This window comes from Balaenoptera ricei, chromosome 13 (assembly GCF_028023285.1).
Source record: "Balaenoptera ricei isolate mBalRic1 chromosome 13, mBalRic1.hap2, whole genome shotgun sequence".
In the NCBI taxonomy this organism is placed as follows: domain Eukaryota; kingdom Metazoa; phylum Chordata; class Mammalia; order Artiodactyla; family Balaenopteridae; genus Balaenoptera; species Balaenoptera ricei.
The window spans coordinates 46,043,445-46,064,066 of NC_082651.1; the positions used below are offsets into that span (position 1 = coordinate 46,043,445).

General features: G+C 38.6%; 1 protein-coding gene across 4 annotated transcripts in view; it reads right to left on the bottom strand.

Moving 5' to 3' along the window:
• MEIS1 (Meis homeobox 1) overlaps positions 1 to 20,622 on the bottom strand; it is a 137,770-nt gene that overhangs the window by 20,696 nt on the left and 96,452 nt on the right. For all 4 annotated transcript variants that reach the window (XM_059943172.1, XM_059943170.1, XM_059943168.1 and 1 more), the window contains one exon: positions 3,732 to 3,808. In XM_059943172.1, the coding sequence (XP_059799155.1) occupies positions 3,732 to 3,808 (77 nt within the window). The remainder of the gene's footprint in view (positions 1 to 3,731; positions 3,809 to 20,622) is intronic.

Consider the following 20,622-nt stretch of genomic DNA (forward strand, 5'->3'; position numbering starts at 1 on the left):
CAACCTAACCATCTAATCTTGAAATTTAAGAAGTTTCCACTTAAATGACATTCAACATATTAGTAATATTTTTGCACTGATATAACAGAAGTATTTATCACAACCACAACAACAATGAAAAAACAAAAAGACAAAAGCACCAAATGCTATTATTTATCACTTTTGGCTCAAATCATAATTGGGAGTGAGGGAGGAAAGGAAGAATAATACATACATTTATGGCACATATTGTATTTCAAAAATTATTATGCTTTAAGTCAAAGTCTACCATGGCATGCTAGACTGAAATATTTAGGCAATTAGTTATGGAGGTTGATTTTTAAAAACATGCAGTTGCCTCAAATACTTGGATAATTTAGGTAAAATTTTTTTACCCAAATTATTTGCCTAATTGCCTCAATTCTCAAAAAATGTGTTGGCATAGACTTGTTCTACGATGTCTCATCTAATAAATGTCACATTCCATCCCAGAACCCAATTCCTACAAGTACTAATACTGACCATTTTAAGAATACTCCTCTGTTTTTACTGACAAGTAGACCAAATATGAGTTAGAGCAGTTACTTCTTTTAATCCAAGTTTTCTCTTAATTAATCAAATCTGTCTTGTTGTTTTACATTTAAATTCTCCCTGTGATCCCCTCTCCCCGCCAAATCCCATCTGCTTTGTCCTTACTCAGCCAAGGCAAGTAGTATATATTACTTATGTCAATTAAAGACGCATAAAATTAGTTCAGCGATGGAATGAAAGAATGTTACAAGGCACCAAACTTTTCTCATCTCATTTTTCTGTCAAAACCTAACTTCAAGCTGCATCGGCCAGGGTTTCTATGACAAGCTAACAACTGACATGAGTTTATATTTTTCACTTTCATATTGTGTATTTCAATACATTATGTTACTGCCAGTAATTATGAGTGATCTACACCCAACCCGCCCTTCAGCATTTTATTAAATCTCTTCAACAGTGACTCATAGTTCATACAAAATGTACATGTGTGTTAACAAGTCTTTAAAAATCCAAAAAGGAAGAAACACATTTTAAATGTTGTGTCTAAATGAAGTGAAGGGGAAAAGCTAAAATACTCGTGAAGTGTTTTTGTTTTTTGTTTTTTTTTAATTATTATTTCCAGAATGAAGTAACTTACGCTTGATGCTCAATATAGGAAAAATATTTACAGGCTGTCAAAAAGACTCTGTGTAATGTTTTTATTACAATAAAGAAAAATGAAAACCACTTGGTAGTTGTGCTTTTTTCATCTTCAAGTCTGCCATCTTTAAGATTCTCTCACATCTTGGGTTTCAATACAGTACCGTCTGGGCTTCCCCATTTTTCCATCATATTTCCAACTCAAAGCCCAAAGAAAAAGAAATCTATTATCAGCTCCTTAAAAGGTGAAGGTCTGGATGAAAATTAATATACTGTTAAAAACTCAAATCAAACGTGGGAATGTCGTTATTCACCGAACTTAAGAGAAACAATTTATCTTACAACTTTTAGTTACTGGAGGGTAACTCTCTACCACAAACAAAGTTGTTGTAGAGTTGAAACAGTTGCCAAATGCTCAGCAATGAAGTGCAAGCATAGGTCACTTCTAATTCCATACACAGAAGCGAGAGCACATGAACATTACACGGTGCCAGATGAGCACGGAATTGGGTTTACATCCCACGTAATAAGTAAAAGTGATTTTCAAGTTATGTGCCTGTGCAGAATTGAGTATCAGTGTGAAGTTTAGGGCAAAGTCTGCATCTATGTTGAAAAATTATTATCTGGCATGTATTATAACTTTTTTTAAGTCCTTTTTTACCCCCTCTTAATTGCAAAACCGAGGCAGTCTGATTGTGATCACTGCGCAGAGAATCTAGGAAACGACAGTTGCATCCAGCTTGGTGTCACAGGAATGCCTGCCTGGCCGGGGGGCCACAGGAAATATCCCATAATGTCTTCTACCTGTGGCAAGCGGCTTGTATTGGAATCTGTTCTCTGGTAACGATGTTTGTGGGTGGAGCTTTCTAGCAACACTGAGGAGGAAGAGAGAAGGCCTGTGTGGTAGATCACCTGAATGGCAGCCCATTGCTTTCCTAAATGAAAGCCAGCCAGCCAGCCACTCCTTGGCCCTCAAAGTGGAACATTTCCCAGGGAAACAGATATTTGTAGAGCCTCCATTGTATTCAAATTGCCTCCCCATCAGTTTAGCTTTAAAAATGTTTAGGAATTTAGGTGTGCCTTCAAAATGGATGGTCTGCTCTATAATATCGTCCAGAACAATTTGGAAGACAAAGTTCAATTATATAGTATCCAGAGTCTTGAAAATTAAGATACAGCCGCAGGTAAAAACAGGCAAACAAAAAAACCTCAGCAGTCACACGACTCCTAGTAACACACTCAGGTATAGTATGTCTTCCGTTGGCTCCTGATCCAGTTGACTAAAAGGGCTGCAAAAACTGATCTCCCAAGGCTGCCGTAAGGTCATAGAAATTGATAACCCTTACAAGCAATGCTTATGTGAGTCTGTCTGTGTCTTGAAGATAGTGCACTTTGTAAATTAATCCTCCAAAGGCAAATATATTGTAAGTAGCTTGTTATCTCTAAAATACTAAATCGAAGAATACATGGGATTATATTGATAGAAATTACATTTTCTGTAATGGGGCTTAATATATCTGAAATCTCTCCCAAAGGCTCCCAGACTCTCTAACAGAGAAGGGTCTGTTAATGTAGGTGCAATGGACATCAAGAACAAAGTTATTCACCAAAATGGATTAGGCCATGTAATCAGAGATTCTGTAATATTAATCTTTTGACACTTATTGAAAAGAAAGAAATACTTCTGTCTGCAAACTGGCATTCTCAGTTCTCCTCTTTCCCCAACCAGGCTTTGGGCCTTTTCTGGATTTTACTTCAAAGAGGATAAGGTTTCCTCATCATAAACCCTAATCTAAAAATATTAGGACAATTAATTAGACACAGTTTTAGAGGAGATCGGATTTTGATACCCTTCAAATATGACACTAGCTCTGGGTGATTGTATGAACCGGGCTTTCAGCACACTCACAAAGGGTAATACATCATACTTCCTCAAAGGCTCCTTGCCACACCGCTGTACATTAAGTCAGAATATTGTTGGCTGGTACTTGGTACATAATCTCAGCTTTCCCCCCAATCAGGAGTTCACACATTTATTTAGAAACAGTATTGCACAGCTCTGAGATACATCGTTTTGAACAGTTTCAAAGTAGAAACATACATTTTTTTCTCTTTTTTCTATAGGGAGATAAGAAGAAAGGAGAGTCCATCCTGGAATGCATATCCCTAACAAATTCTAACTGAACTTAGTTATTCAGCGAATTTAAAACCTGACAGGTATGTGATAGTGGATTTCCTTGTTTCATAGAAAAGAGGATATCACTCTTTCTATTGATTATTCTTAAAAGTTAAAAAAAAAAAGTCATAGAGAGAGACATTTACAGAGCCATAGTGAACGTGAATTAAACACTAATATATACTATGCCTAAAATTTGTCAATTTATAAAGGAGGTGGAAAGCAATACACTGTTTTCTTTTCTATACTAGCAAGTGCTCTCACCCACCAGTCAACACTGTGTTCTCACCTTTGGATCAACAAGCCACCAGGGAAAACTGGGTGTGTCTTCTTAATGCAAAACATTAGCTGCAGGTCGCCAGAGGGGGAAGCAGATTGTGTGTAAACACAAAGCCAAATTACTTACCAATTGTTCACTTGAAGGATGGTGAGTCCTGTGTCTTGTGCCAACTGCTTTTTCTGTTCTTCAGAAGGGTAAGGGTGCTGAAAGAGGACAAAAAAGATAGGTTGTGCACGTACACTTTGGATACACAATGTGCATATCACATGTCAGGTGCAATGCTAGGTGCGAGGGATTCAATAATAAACACATATGCTCGTTAAAAAAAAATATGTGTACTTCAGGCAATATTTAGGCTATTTTGTCAATAACCTAAGAGTCTAGTGAGGTCTATAATTAAAGGTAAAAATGCTGAGGTGTGTCACTCTTATTAATGGAATACTACATCATCTAATTAATGGCAGTAAAAGACAAGCCAATTACCAAGATTAGTGAAGTGTATAAATAGCTACTTAGGATACTTGTAGAACCTTGATACTGAGTTTATTCTTTAACAGGTTTATTTGTTGCAAACACAAAATTCAGTAGGATCTTCACTGTATTTTATGGGATTAAAATAACAAGTTCTTTTTGAGCGTAAAAAAGTGTACCACCTTGACGTAATATTTTCTAGAACCACAGATTTTTAAAGCTGAATCATTTGGACCAACAAGCTCAGCTCAGGTCCCCGGGAGTTAAGCACTTCGTTAACATGATATTCTCCTCCCAAAACACCATGTTGCTGGATGCAAATATCAAAATTAAAGTGGGTGTATTTTTTTTAAAAAAACACACTATTCATTTTAGCTCTTCTGCAAAGCACAAACAAATGAAATTCTACCCAAGTTGATTTCCCTATCTGAATGTCAACATATGCTGGGATTCTGAACACAGGCCAATATAAGGTCAAAGACCAGCACATTTTGCGTGCGAAGAAAAAGCCTCAGGAGTTAAGAGTGGATAAAAAAATATTACAGGATTAAATAATAAAATGAAACCTATACCTCTTGTAAGATGTTTAGAATTCTACTAAGATTAGTTTTGGCAAGATACTTTCTGTTTAATAGTCAACTATATCTAAATTTGAAATATACATTTCTAAAGCCTGGGAGAGGAGCTGGGGGCATGGTTTCCATCCATTGGTGACATGGGCTACTTTGAAACACTGCACCCCAATAAATTCTCCCAAGATAATAATTGTTCCGATAGTCAACCTTCTATTCTCTTTATGAATGGGAAAGGGCACCCCCAACTCTCCATTTAACTATATGTGCCATCGGAAACCAATTCTGGTCTATTGAATGCTAATTAACATAGCTTTCAATCTTATTAATAATGTCTGATTAGATGCTAAGAAGGCTCGTTAATGACCACTTCAATGCTCTTACATATAAGTTTAAATATGTTCTATATCTATACACATGGGATTCGATTTGTGGAGAGCAGAGATGTAGCCATTTTCCCCATAAGCATTGTGTCTTGATTGTCACTTAATCAATAAATACACAGTTAGAATAAGGCTTTGCTTTCACGGAATATAGTGCCTCTCTCTAAAGAGCTCCAAGTATATTACAGACAGAATGGTAATTAATCCCCATTATATCCCTTTGAGGGACATAAATAGAATCTATTGTCCCTCCTGTTTTACTGGTGAGGAAACTGGCCAGGGGAAGGCACAGTCCGCAGCGACACGACCTAGGGACATTTCCTGTTTCCCATCCAGTGTCTAAGCCACATCATGACAGAAGGATATGGCAAACGGCTTTCATAATCTCCATTCCTGTCCCGCCTCAGAAACCTCCAGACTGCTCACCTTGCCCAGCAATGCGTGCCACCACCCAGCCCTGCCCACTTCCCAGATGGGCGTCCTCTTCTCCTCACCCCACCACAACCCTCTGTCCAGCCACTTGGTGTGTTCTTCCAACACACCAAGCTGGTCCCCCTACCCTCAGGCTCCTGCTCCAAGGTCACTGTCAGGTCTCAGCTCAAATGCCAAGCCTTACCCTCCCCACTCCCCACCGACCACCTTATCACTCTCACACCAGTTTTTCCCCTCTTTCTCTAATAGCAAGCATCACTCTCTGAAACACCCGTTCTGATTATTTCTTTCCTTGGTCATGCGTCTCTTTTCACTCATTTAGCATCTCTAACACCCTCGCCTTTCTCATTCACCATCCTTAAAGCCCAGACCTGCACATAAAGAAAACCAGTAAATATCAGTGGAACAAAGGAATGGCTCTGACTTGCCATGATACACAGATACTCTCCACTCAGATGCAACATCAAAATGTAAAGTACAAATTTTTTTAAAAGCCCACGGGAAGTATAAACAATCCAATTTGAGATCCACAACACGACTTTCCTTACTTCATTCCTAAAAGTGATGTCTACCCACTCTTCTCAAATGAAAGTATGTCACCTCCATAATCGGAAAAGATCGTAGGTGACAATCACCCTACTCACCATTATGCCAGTCATCACAGGCAAAATCTCACAATTGGATACTGACTTAAAAGCAATACACTGCCCTAAGGTTTAAAACATGACTCCCACTTCATAAAGGTTTGCCACACAATACAAACCAAATGAATCTTTTATCCTCTGAACTGAATACTGAATTATGGTTTCATATATAGTAGTTCTATGTCTACACTAGTTGAAGAATTGCACAAAGTTACATATGACCCTTTTAGACTGTATAAATTATGCTGCCATTCACTAACTATGAGACTTTGAAAAAGGGACAACTTCTCGATTTTATCATCTGGAGGTTAGCCAGGCTAGCAATTCTTGAGTAATAAAAGCCTGACTTTGAAATATGCAAATTTTAGCATCTAGCTGTTGGCACTATTTGCTATATGAAGCTGTACACTGATGTACACAAGTCATTTCCAATCTATAACATCTTCTGTAATATGATTTGCTTACAGTTTTGCAGGTCTTCTGGAAATCTCTTTCAGTGCTTTTCAATTGAATTAATAAATATGTCAATGGTCCCTCTTCACTACAGCTGGATGGCAACACCTTTTGCCCTGTCTTGTTAGTTGTGTCTTAATATTATGACCAGAACTGGATTAAAAATTAATATTTATGCCATTTACCTTTAGTTACTTTGAAAATTGGGAATTGTCACAGTCATTTATTTGTGCTGTGTTTTCAAGAGTATTTTTGCATGCCTCTTTGTGAGCAAGTTTTACATCCATTCTTAGAAAGCAAGTGGAATTCACATTTTATTTATGCAAAGGGTGTCAGGAAAATTCTCTTCGGATCATTAAAATTACCTGAATCATTATAGCTTCAAAGAGCAATCTATGGCCTGCAAATTGTCAGTGCAAGTTTAGGTTGTTTCTTTACATCATGCAGTTTCTGATTTCAGAATTTAAATATCATAAAATGAGAAAGTTCTAACCGTTTTTTTTCTCTGTCACTTTTCATGTGATCTGATTTTAAGTAATTGGAACAAACTGTGCCTAATTTCATGCAGCATAATTGCCAGGCAGCCTCAAGCTATGGAGACCCAGCACTCTGTCTCCATTAAACAATTTTCAGTTGTTCAGGATATATTTTTTTTTAATAGAAATGAATGAGCCTGGATGAAATTAAATGTCACAATAATCTGGTCATTGTTAAGGGGGCAAAAGGTATCAACAAAATTCCTAAACCTTTGTCTATGGTAGACCGACTGGATATTTTTCTTTTTTTCATAGTTCTTGAACCTGGTGTCCCACAAACTTTCAATTCCCCCGCCCCCCAAAAATTCTGTAATTGCTAGAGTCACATGAAAGCCACAACTTCAGGTAGTTAATCCACAGTCAGCCAAAAATTCACAAAGAAGTAGGCTTTTCAACTGAAATCCAATATGTTTAACTATCTTAAATCCTATGCATCTTTACTAGATAAGCTTTTTGTGGACAGTATGAGTTATTCCTTTGTAGACTTAAAAAAATTAAAATGACTTGACAAAAACCCAACATGCCCCAGGCAAGGCTGCTGTGAAAACATTCAAAGCCCGGGTTGCGGGTTGCGTTCCGCCCACAGGGCTAGTGAGGCCACGAGAAGGGCAAAGGTAGATGTCATTTTACAAAAGAGAGAAAGGCGACTGCCATATTAGGAAGAAAATGGAAAGAAAATTCATTCCAAACCATTGCAACCACAGGGCTAGGTCTCCCTTGCCATTTTCCTGAAGACCTCTGCTATTATGGCATCTAAATGGCAAGGACACTGGTTTAAGAAACATCAGTAGGTTCTTGTGAAGGAAAGAGGGATTGCACTTGCCAGATATACCAATCAAGCTAATCACTATGGGATATCAAAGCAAATTTGACCACAGTCCAATAGACAGTGACAGGAGACCTTCGTTGTGTACATTACCTTCCTGCCATTATCTCTTAAAAGCTTAATTATTTGCAAACAATTGATCAAGATGGGAATTTGAGAAAGGATATGCAAGGGCCACTGGGAGAACAGCAACGCATTAAGAGAGTAAACAAAATTACCTTTAGATCTTACAATAAGAATTAACGATTGAGACCGGAGAGCGGGGGCAGTGCAGTAGCTGCAAGGCTTCTTTCTCGAGTGTTTCCCATTTGATCTGCATTAACACCTCAGGAATGAGTGAAAGCCATAAAACAGTGATTATGTATGGGTAAAGCTGACCCTCCCTTCCAACATTAAACCTGCACACATGTATTAGGTGCGCTTCGCTGGGGAAAGAGCTGCTAGACTCAAAGGGAAAACAAGTGGCTTGGGCAGTGGAACCCGAGCTAAAGGCAAGAACTCACAAAATGATCATTCTGATTTCAATAATCAACACCCTGACTTCTTCCCAGTCTCTTGCTGAAATAGACCCTGCTTGCCACTCTTCTTGTGTTTCTAGATCTGCAGCGTGACTTCTAATAATGACCTCGGATGGCAGTGATGGCTCAATAACCCCATCAAAGAATAAAATGATCCCTAGAGTATGTGTCCTGTGTAACAGAAATAGAGGTTGTCTCAAAAAAAAAAAAAAAAAAATTGAGGACTTCCCTGGTGGCACAGTGGTTAAGAATCCACCTGCTAGTGCTGGGGACACAGGTTTGATCCCTGGTCCGGGAAGATCCCACATGCTGCGGAGCAACTAAGCCCATGCGCCACAACTACTGAGCCTGCGCTCTAGAGCCTGCGAGCCACAACTACTGAGCCCGCGTGCCGCAACTACTGAGGCCCACGCACCTAGAGCCTGTGCTCCACAACAAGAGAAGCCACTGCAGTAAGAAGCCCTGGCACCACAACGAAGAGTAGACCCCGCTCGCCGCATCTAGAGAAAGCCCGCACGCAGCAACAAAGACCCAACACAGCCAAAAATAAAACTAAAAATTTAAAAAAAAAATCTAAAAAGAGCTTACGTAAAAATTAAGTCTGAACGGTCCTTTCACCAGCCAGAGAGAATAGGAAGTGACAGAAAGAAAATGGCAATTTTCTAAAGAAAGTTATCTCTGCCCAATTCCAATCTCATATCTTGAGATGGGGACGGGACGGGGGTTTCTGATGTTGGTTATCTGGTATTTACAAGTTTACAATACATTGGAAGAAAACTTATTTCTGTAAACAGTCAAACCCACTCTTTCAGATGAGCATTAATAGGAAAAGAGAAACTCTTCAGCACACACAGATGGAAAATGTCCAACCTTCTATCTGAATGATATCCTTGACCAAATGTACCCCTTTCATCAAATTTTCCACCCCTGACTGCAAATGTGGATGCCAAGACAGTGATGAACTTTATCTTATCTACCCTGGTAACCAAGTTTCAATAATGGTCCCTCCCTCACTGCCTTGCCCACTCTAACAGCTCATTGTAATGGCAACAGAAATTTTGAAAATAATCCTGTACAGAGCTCACTGGTGAGATAATGGAAAGCTACACTGCCCCTTCTCAAGCCTCAGATTAGTAATTTCTTGTGACACAGAACTGCCTCTCCACCGAAACTGCAAAACAGCTATAACAAAGCAATAGAGGTGGAAGCAATTTTCAAGCAAAATGTTACATGCTATACTTTAAAAGGTATGGGAATAGGTACCGGGAGAGCTGATCTAACAGGAGGAATTATGGCAACTGTCCAATATCACCCTTATCAAGGCAATGTTCTGTTGCTTGGCTGAATATGTTGGAAGAACAATTTCGGAACTTCTTTTATCCTTTTTCCTCCAGCCCTTTGCCTCCTCCACAGCAAAGTTTAATGCATTAATATAAATTGACCTTGAGCTAAACTCTGGTATGTGATGGAGAGATACTCCCTTTAAAGAAGAAGAAAAAAAATCTACCATATGGCTCTTAACCATTGGATCTCTGTGTTCTTTTAAAAAACTTCTACTGAGTTTTTGTCACTAAGGGAATATTGTGGATCTGTCTAAATTAAAATAACCAGCTATATATGTGACCTCTAAGAGCAGAAGCAGAAGCCTGTTAACCAAATATATTTATATTTGTTTAACATCAATTTTTTTTGCCTATAGAAACTTCTGCCACTTTAAATAAACTTGCAGCCCTTTTCCCCTTGTGCATTGACTATGAATAGCTTACACTGTGACAATTACATTGATCTAGGATACTTTTTTCCTTTAAAAAAATCCATAATGCTTCCCTATTGTCTTTCAGCTTTATGAATTAGTTTTACTGTTTCAGTGAATGCTTTTTTGTCTTCTGACTGCACATTATCAAAGAGACACTTTGTGCCTCTCATTTGCATTACAAAAGCAGTGTACCGTGCAGTGGAAGAGCATAGCGTGAATGCACAACAGTTGAGTCCTGCATCCTCACACAGGCTGGAATCAAAAGAAGAACGGTGGTGTCTGTACGGCTAAGAAGCCAAAAATGTTTGGAGTATCATCAGTGAAGTCACAGGATTTCAACCTCTTTTCTTAATTCTCCACCAACGCTCCTAGATTACCCAGTTGCTCAAACTAAATGTGCTCCGTTGATTGTTCAGCACTGGCTTTTTCTGAAGCCTAGTCAAGCCATTTTCCAGACAAGCCCTCCGATTTGATTGCTTGTCTATCCAGCAGCAGTTATAAGAAGTTGCTAGTGGAGGTGTGCAAGCAGGAAGGTCAGGTGGGAATCTCTAAACTTGATCTTATCACATGAAAATGACATAAGTGTGGAAGGAAAAATTGAACACTGGCTAGTATTTCGTAACAGTCCTCACTTTTGCACTAATGAGACTATACAATACACAGCACTGAAAACATTGTTTTATAGTTAATTATAAGAGGCTAATACTACAATGCCTCGCCTGTCTTTCCTATCTGATCTTTTAATTTCTTGTAAATATTAATTAAATATAAAATAAAAGCACTAAATAGAAAAAAACAGATACTACATTAAGGGATTTCATAGTCCTTTGTATTGGGGAATTTTTTTTAAGTTGCTTGCAATTCCATTATAATAACTATGTTTAGATGTATTCTTCAGTAGCTATAGATATGTTCCAGGCGTATTTTTAAATATATGCATTAAAGACATAAAATTTAGACTCTAAATTAGCAATTACTTATATCCTCCTCCTAAAAGTATTAAAATTCATGAAGAGTGCTAAAATTATTTTGAACAGTTATGATGATTAATGAACTCCCTGAATATTGATTCTCTTAGTAGGAAACCATGGCTATAAAAGGAAACACAAAAAGGCCAATAAGAAAAACAGGGTAAGGGGAGTAGGGGGATGAGAGTGGGGGTGGGAAGAGGGGCCATGCCTCACTTTTGTGTCCTTTTCAAATCATTTTAAATAATAGCTCATTTGAACTCTTACCGTTTGTCAGTAGGACACATGCATTACATGCATTATCGCATGTACTCTTGGTGACCCCCATGAGTAGGGGCTATGCTTAGCTCCATTTTATAGATGAGGAAGCTGAGGCTTGGCTAGGTCCCAAAACATGAACAAAGGCTCACAGCTACTTAGTTCTGGAGCCAGGTCTGCCCTCCCCTGAGTTTCTCTACTTGGCTACCCTTCCACTGATGTTTCTTTCCCATTTCTCCATTCCCTTTTTCAAGGTAAACATTTTAAAACCAAAAACATATTCTAATGGAACATGAACAAAGTTATCCATTGTGGTGAGAGGTGACTGAATGTTTCTCTGCAGTTTCAATAGCCTTGATCCAGGAAGAGTTGCTGCTTTCCTCTCCTCCACCACATCCCCACAGCTTCTGCCCTGCAGGCAAATATCAAGGGGCAGGGATGGAGCTGTGAGGTGAAAGTTAGTTCACCCGGACCTTTCCCCACATTCTCCCTCCAGCGTCTATCCAAAGGGACTTTATTAATAGCAGCTTTCTAGTATTAGTAAGAGTGATAGAGGTAGTAATGGTAACACGTATTAAGAAGTGAGGATGTACCAGGCATTGTTCCAAATCCTTCACATGCATTAACTCATTTAATCCTCACAAAAACTTTATGAGGGAGGCTCATCTATTATACCCATTTGATAGATGAAGAAACTTGAGCGTAGAAAGGACAAATTACTTTCTCACGTTCACACAAGCTTGTAAGTAATAGAGCTGGGATTTGAAACTTGGTGATGACATACAAGTTGAGAAAATTCACTTCCAAATTATTTTGTTTTCTAAATGATGGGTGGAGCAATCCCACTCATTCCTGATGAGTTAATCATGAATATATAGATGATGATTACTACTCGTTTTATGAAGAAGCTATTATCTTAATGTGTATGTGTCTACAACTCAGTTCTGTTAATGGAAGCAATAGGAAATTTTGCTACAAGATACTCAATGGAAACTAATACATCCATCACTTTACTCGTTCTTCTAGTGTTGCGTATAGACACAAGAATGATGGTAGGTTATATATGAGAACACTCTTTACGGGTCATAGAAACAAATGCCTGCTCTTCCATCCACCTGCATTACAATATGCCTTAAACTGTCTGCTTTGAAATTAATTGTTGTGTGTTTTTCTACCAATTGCTTTCATTTTGTTTGTGATTCTTAATCAAATATGAGTTAAATTACATTTGGAACCATTTCATTTTAGTAGGATACTAATAAAAACACAGGAATGCTATTGCCATTTACAAGGCAACTAGCCCAGTTCTGTGCCCAATAAATATTTGTTGTATGAATGAATGAGTGCTATTGAAGTTAGAGACACCCAAAACGTCTCAACTGGCATTTATAAGTCAATGACTTCAGATAAACATCAGAAAACTAGCAGCCCCATTTTAACAATTGTTCATCCTTCTCACTCAGTTCTACAAATCTCAAAAGCAGTACAGATTTTATTTACTTTATTTAACTGACATTTTTAGAATGTTTACTCTGCATCAGGCAATGTTCTCAGTGCTTTACCGATACTCACTTGTTTAATACTTATAACAAGTCTATGAGATCAGTGTTTCTACCCTGATGTTACAGATGGGGAAACTGAGATACAGAGTCCAAGTTACTCACCAATAGGATGAAGCTGGGATTTGGCCCTAAGAAACCTAGTTCTGCAGCCCATGTTTTTCATTCCTGTGTTATTCTGTTTATCTTTTTTAGCATGTGTAATTTCCCCCAAAGTTTCTCCAAAATCCGCTCTACGTTGTTGTTGGGTTTATATTTGTTGCAAAAGTTCCCTTCCCACTCTCCAACGGCAATGTAGTAAAATTCAAGTTCTCCATCTTACAGGACTGAAGAAAGAATAGAGGAGACTACTGTCTCGACACACAGGCTCTCCCCCAAGAATTTCACTGCAGCAAATAAAACAAAACAATAGCACACCATCCTGGACCACTTTTCTGAAAAGAAAGTTCATGACCAGTTTATACAATAAACTCCAATAAAGTAAAGGATCTTTTCCAAACTACATGCAGCTCATCTCCGCTACTGCTGAGAGCGTGCCAGCTAAAAGGGGACCTATCCCCAACCTGTAGAACACTTTTCCACTTTAAAAATCAAAGTGAAAGGGTTTTGAAGCCATGAAGAGAAAAGACAAGGAAGATGAAATACAGTGGTACCATTTGGAATGAGACTGTTGACAGTCATCGTTACTGCCTTTACAGACACCCTGTCCAGCCTTAAATATTGAGGGAAAAACCCTGGTGGAAAGAATAAAGTATCCATAAGTGAGAGGTAAAAGCAGTACACTTGGTGAGAAGTTGTTTTGAGAGAGAGAAAGCGACAGCTAGGGAGAGACAGAGGGAGAATTCCTGCTGCTCCCAATATGACTAAAGACCCCTGGAACTGGTACTCGTTCTCTAGTGCTAATTTTCCCACTTAAATTACAGTGCTGGTGTAGCCTCATCTCATTAGAGATCATTGTCCCCAGTAGACAGTTGTGTTTATGGGGGACTCTGGCTGTTCCACACCTGCTGATCAGGTTGTTATGTGATCAAGGCTGCATACAAACAGCAGACTCGAGCTTGCCGGACTGCGACTGATGAGCCCAGGCTAATTCAGGGGTGATTATGTAGTTTACTGGACCACTAAACCTCTTTAAGCTTGTAATTACTGCCTATTTGAGTAAAGAACATTCAAAAGCAATTCACTGCATCATGCCTGCCACAGCTGGAAGCAGGCTGCCAGCAGTCTGTGGGGACGTTAAAATCTACAGGGACATGGATTGAAGCCCAGCTAGCAGACGTTGTCAGCAGCACCCGCAGCCAAGTCTCTGCACATTCCTGCTCACCTCTCCTGACCAAGCTTACCATTAAAGGTGCCGTGAAAACTACAGAACAGCCATAAAGATGACAAACAACGGAATGAAGTGATGCAAACTACATTTTAATGATTTCCCCCTTTTGTAAAGCTAAACTTGAAAATGTCTTTTCACAACGCCAAAGAGAGAGAAAGTATATGCTTTAAAGGATATACACCGCTGAGATTTACTGTGTACTTGCTGGAAGTTCCATCCAAAAAAAATACCAATTTGAAAACAAAATGCCCACCTTTTAGGCTTTCTAAAAGAACTGGGATGTACAGTCATTTGAGATCTCTTCCACCCACTTAGCTGTCGTGTTTATAACCTTAGCTGGGAAAATATTGTTTAGCTACTTGATTGACATTTTCTAAGATCACGTGTAGATTTCTGCTGTTAATGAATTAAAATGCTGCTCAGGCACCTGAGTGAAATTTACTTTCAAGAGTCAGAGAAGATTTCAGGAAACAAAATGTATCAGTATTTATCAGTGTTCTCGTTTTCTTTTGCTGTCACCTTAACAACTGCAGTTCTTTTGTATAACAAAAGTGTAAAACATGCTTTGCATTGCTGTGGATATAATTATTACTTGTCTCTAAGTAACAAAAAAAAGACTGGAACTTAATGAAGGGGGATTAAGTTAATTTCTTTTTTAGCTAACAGTTTCCTGTCTCTTAAAATGCAGACCTTGGTGAATATAATGTTCAGGGAAGGAAAATTAAGCTTTTAATTTCACTAAAACCTCCACTTTGGAATACTGATATTAAAATATTAAGATGATGTTTATTCTTTAAAAGTATGTAAATTTGGTATTAAATAAAGCCACAGAAATCCTTTCTGACTACTCCATCCAAAGTCCACAGATCCGGGGGGGTTTATGTGTTATCTACACATCATTCCTATTAATATTCATTAGGTGGGTCTGCTTGCATTTTTATAAGCTGTGAGAGAGGCAAAGAAACAACCAGAATTCTTTAACACATGAGCATTATCAACCCAACGTATGCCAAACAGCAGAGCACCCAGATCTGAAGTTAAAATTCAAACACAGTTTACCTTTACTTAGCTAATTTTCATGAAAATTCTCTTCCCTTTACCCATTGTAGTCTAAGCTCTTTAATTATCTCTATTCTCTGTAACATACACTTCAATTTTTAATTTAAGAGATTATTCAGCACTATATTTTATCTTGGTTAACAACAAAACCCTTATCTTACAATCAAACTAAAGAGAATTTCCCTTTAAGAAAAAAAAAAAACAAACCTAAAAACTTTAAATTGTCTTAGTAATAAGATTACCTTTATCTTTATGAACCTTCTTAAGCAAACCCTTTTTAACTCCCCAAAGCATTTATTGATGTGAATTCACTGTCTGTCTCCAGAGCGGATTATAGAAGAAAGAAGAGTCTTAGTCAAAATTTGGGCAGATCCCCAGTATTTGTTTCCCAAATTATGCTTTCTCAGTCATCCAGTCTAACTGGACAGGGAAATGCTCACAGGGCTGTGGACGTTTTTCTGTGGCATTCCCACAGAGCTCACAGATGTTCCTGGAACATCTTAGATGAGTAGGAAAAAGAGTGGGACCTGTCATCAACAAGATGACAAGATAAAGGTGGCAGAAATAAAGGTATTCAAAGTTAACTTGGAATGTAAATTGGGGCAGCCACTGTGGAAAACAGTATGGAGGTTCATTAAAAAACTAAAAATGGAACTACCATACAATCCAGCAATTCCACTCCAGGGACTATATCCAGAAAAAATGAAAACTCTAATTCAAAAAGATACATGCACCCCAATGTTCACAGCAGCACTATTTACAACAGCCAAGACATGGAAGCAACCCAACTGCACATCAACAGACAGTCTTAAGAAGATGTGGAATATATACACAACGGAATATTACTCAGCCAGAAAAAAGAATGAAATATGCCATTTGCAGCAACATGGGTGGAACTAGAGAGTATTATACTTAGTGAAATAAGTCAGACAGAGAAAGACAAATATACTATACGATATCACTTATGTGTGGAATCTAAAAAATAATACAAATAAATCTATATACAAAACAGAAACATACAGACATAGAAAACAAACTGACAGTTACCAAAAAGGAGGGGGGGAGGGACAAATTAGGAGTATGGAATTAACAGATACAAACTTCTATACATAAAATAGATAAGAAACAAGGATTTACTGTATAGCATAGGAAATTATACCCAATATCCTGTAATAACCTATAATGGAACATAATCTGCAAAAGAATAAAAAGAAAGTTAACTTGGCTAGTTTGAGGCTTTTTTTAAAAGACTTTGAGTTGGGTGATCTTTTATATCCTTTATATTTGTATAACACTTTACATTTTCAAAGAGCTTTTGTTATATTTTATGAAATTTAAGCCTTACAACTACTTGGCCAGGTTGGAAGGACAGGTAATGTTGCCTCCATTCTAGAGGAGAAAAAACAAAACTCAGAGTGGACACATGGCAGGTTATGAGGTTAGGAAGTTGTGGCGCACAGGCCTGGAGCCCAGGCCTCCTACTTTTACACTCTTCTGAAGCTCAAAGTTTATCTTTTGATGATAAAATAAAGAGCTGTAGCCACGTCCTTCAGAAAGCTACCGTGAGTTGGTGAGCCCAGCCTCTGTTTTACTGTGTAAATGTGCATTGCTCTATACACAAAGGGTGAAACAAAAAGCTCAGACTAAAACCAGATAAAAAAGAACATCTTTCAAACTGGCTGTCATCATTTCTAACAAAACTTACCTAAGTAACCTAAGTAGTAATGCTAGAAGGTCTTAAATAATGGCATTTGCCCCTTCTACAACAGGCTTTGGGAAAGAACTATCGTTACCCAATGACCGGGTAGTTTGTTTCTCTTTGACACAACTAGACTTAGTTTTGTTTTATTTAATGTGTCTTTCTTTGCCATTTCATGTGTGACATGAGTTTGCTAATAACATATACAAAAGGCCTCATTTTCCCCCCTCCTAAGTCACTTCCTAGGAGAACCTGGGCATGTGTCATCAACCTGTGTAGGTCAGGAGAGTGGGTCATTAAGTCCATTTCTGCTCCAGTGATGTGGTTACACATTGACAAATAGCAAATCTAAAGGAAAACATTTTAAGAGTTATTGGTTTCAAGAGGTGCCGTTAGGTGTACCAATTGAGCTAGATAACTGAAGCTCAAGTCCCAGAACCCACATTAACTGTGTGACCTTGATCAAGGCATTTCAGTCTTCTGAGCGTCACTCAGCCTCCTCATCAGTGAAAATGAGGATGACAGAACCGGCGGGGGTCAAATGAGACAACACACATTAAATTGCTCGGCATAGTGGCTGGCCTGGATGGAGGGCTTAGTAAATAGTAACTGAATCTGAGATGACTCACAAGGATGGGATGATCTAACTAAACATATTATATACATATTTTTTTTTCACAGTTTGTAGGGAAGAGGGTTTGACTAGGTAATACTTGTCATTTATTTTTCTAGTGTTTAAATTAGGTTTTAATGTTTTCTTACTATTCTCTTTATTTAGACAATCGCTTCCAGGATATCTAAAGATGGGGCAGCTACAAAGGCAGTCACACAGGGCCCCCCCCAACACACACAGAAGAGCCCCATGCCTGGTTTCATTTGCTGATGTCACCATCTTGAAATTCTTCAAAAAAATTTTTTTAGAAGCCCTGCATTTTCAGTTTGCACAGTTTATAAGGAGGATGTATGCATTCTCCACAAATCATACAGCTGGTCCTGCTAAAAGAAAGGGAGGGAGGTTATGTTTTCCCTATCAGATGTTTTATATTCAGCTACAACTCCTCTTGAATTGACCTGAGCTTCACAGAAGTAGATAAATAATTACTACGTTTGTACTAAAAGAGTATAAAAAAGAAAACACTAAAAAAGCAAGATGTAGGAGGTGAGGCAGTGTAGATGTGCTCAGGCCACAGACAGATGAGTAAGGACACTTGAATGACCCTCCAGTGGCCTGCAAGGATTCACACACTCCTGTAAGTGCCTAAATCACCCTCGGGGACAGACCGAGGCACCGAGAAAATATTCCATATTATAAAGTCTATAGGGGAAAAAAAAATCAATAATCCGAAACCTTCAAGGTGTGAGGCCCATTCTGGCTCACTGGACTTCGGAACGTTGAGAGCCTTTGTCTTTTGGTGGCCGGGAGTCAGAAGTGGCAATTCGCCCACCTTCCTTGGCAGGGGATGAGTGCCACATTTGGCAGAAAAGTGTGCTCTCGAGAAAAGGGAGCAGAGAATCTTTTGGCCTGGGCTCCAGCTAGGATAGATCAAGAGCGAGAACTCACCCTTGCGTGCCAACCAAATGCCACTGTAATTAAAAACAAACCTTTGGAAATAAAGTATCTGGAAATTATTTCGATTCCAACACATTCACAATAGGAGCTCATCAATAGTTACAATTAATTCACTTGGTCACAGGGTTCTGGCGGGGGAGTGCTGTCATTTTTTTCTAAGCCTTCTTAAACAGAATTCTACTTTTTGTTGGTTCAGATAAATATATAAATAAGCAAACTGAAGAGAAAGATGTATGTAATAAGGCATAAAGTTTCAGAAGCCTCTAGCATATTTGGATCTGCACCTTACATCAAACCTTCTAAGATGGCAGCCCTGATTTTTTAAAAATGCAGACTTCTGTCATATTGATGAGGCCAAATGATGAACTCCACTATTATATGCATATATTTTGCTTAATGGCTTCATTTATTTTAATAACAAAGGGAAACAAGATTTTACAGATGAAAGCTTTTTTTGTTCATGGCTCCAATGCAACTGGGATTTTAAAAATCTGTGATGTTACCCAATATGTGATAATGGCTGCTCTCAGGAGGCCTATTTCATCGCATTTTATGCAGGGAAACCTACACAGAGTAACCACCACCAGAGTACCCCGATTTTAAGAAGGGATGAGTGTCAGAGGTCTTGTGATTGTTCCTTTTCTTTCCTCTGAATGGCTACATGTTCAGTAAAGCGTCAGCTATGGAATTACTGGAGCAATGGGATTAACTCACTAAAGATTTATTATAAATGAGGCAGGAAAGTGCTGTTCATATGATTTCGGGGATAAGAAAATAATTGCATAAAACCTCTTTTCCCTCTGTTCAGAAATCTGCCTACAGGGTTTAATATTTTGTGGAGAATCAAAAAAATAAATCACAGCAAGTAACTTCAGTTTAATTCTTGTTTGATTTCTTCATTACAGTGAATATCTACGGTGAATCAGGAAGCCAGGAACTCATCAAAATCAGTTCCCATGGGAACAAAAGACATGTCATCTCAGAACCTCCCTGTTAGCCCCTAAAACTTGCCCATTTATTCAGAATGTCTAGCTAGTTTCAGAAAAGAAAGAAAGAAAGAGAGAGAGAGGGAAAGAGAGAAAAAAGGAGAAAGAAAGAAAGAAAGAAAGGAAGAAAGGAAGAAAGAAAGAAAAAGAAAGGGAAAAAGAAAGAAAGACGAAGGGAGGGAGGGAGGGAAAGGGAAGGGAAAGGGAAAGGGAAGGGAGAGAGGGAGGAAGGCATTTGGCTCACTAAAAATTCAGGTGAGATGACACAAACCAAAAGTCTGAAGTGGTGTTTTTTTTACTGAGAGCCATACCTTCAAACTCTAGAATACAACAGATGCAACTTGCGAGCCACACAAAGGATGTGGAGTGATTTTACAGACACTCTCTTGGCCCAAGATGGCAGCTCATGATTAATGGCTGCGTCATCCTTGGCCCTGCTGCAGTCAGGCCTGGGGTCTGATCCTGACACAGAGCCTTCGTCTGCAGCCAATCAGCAGATGTAAGCACATAGGCCCTGTCAGGTTGACATATCATTCCTTCGACAATGTCAGCGAGTATTAATGTTCAATTATCTGTCCTAGAAATGACCCACGCTTTTATGCATTGTGTAACTGCACACGTGGCGCTCCGGTAATCCCAAAGACAAGGGCAGAGATGCCCGCAGTAAACCAGCTACTGGGAGTTGGCTTTCCAACATTGTCATGACATCGCCTTGCAGTACTGAATAGGAGATTTAATTTTAGTTCTTTTCCTAAAACATATTTGAAAAACCAATGAGCCATCTATCTATCTATCTATCTATCTATCCATCTATCTATCCATCTATCCATCTATCTATCCATCTATCTAGCTATCTATCATCTATCTTCCTTTTAGTATGTCTGCATGCCAGTAGTCCTTTCTATTTAACAGCAACACTTCACAAGAGTCATCTGTGACTAGCCGATCACACTCAGCCAACTGTTCTTCATATATGACAACGAGCTGCTCATTATGT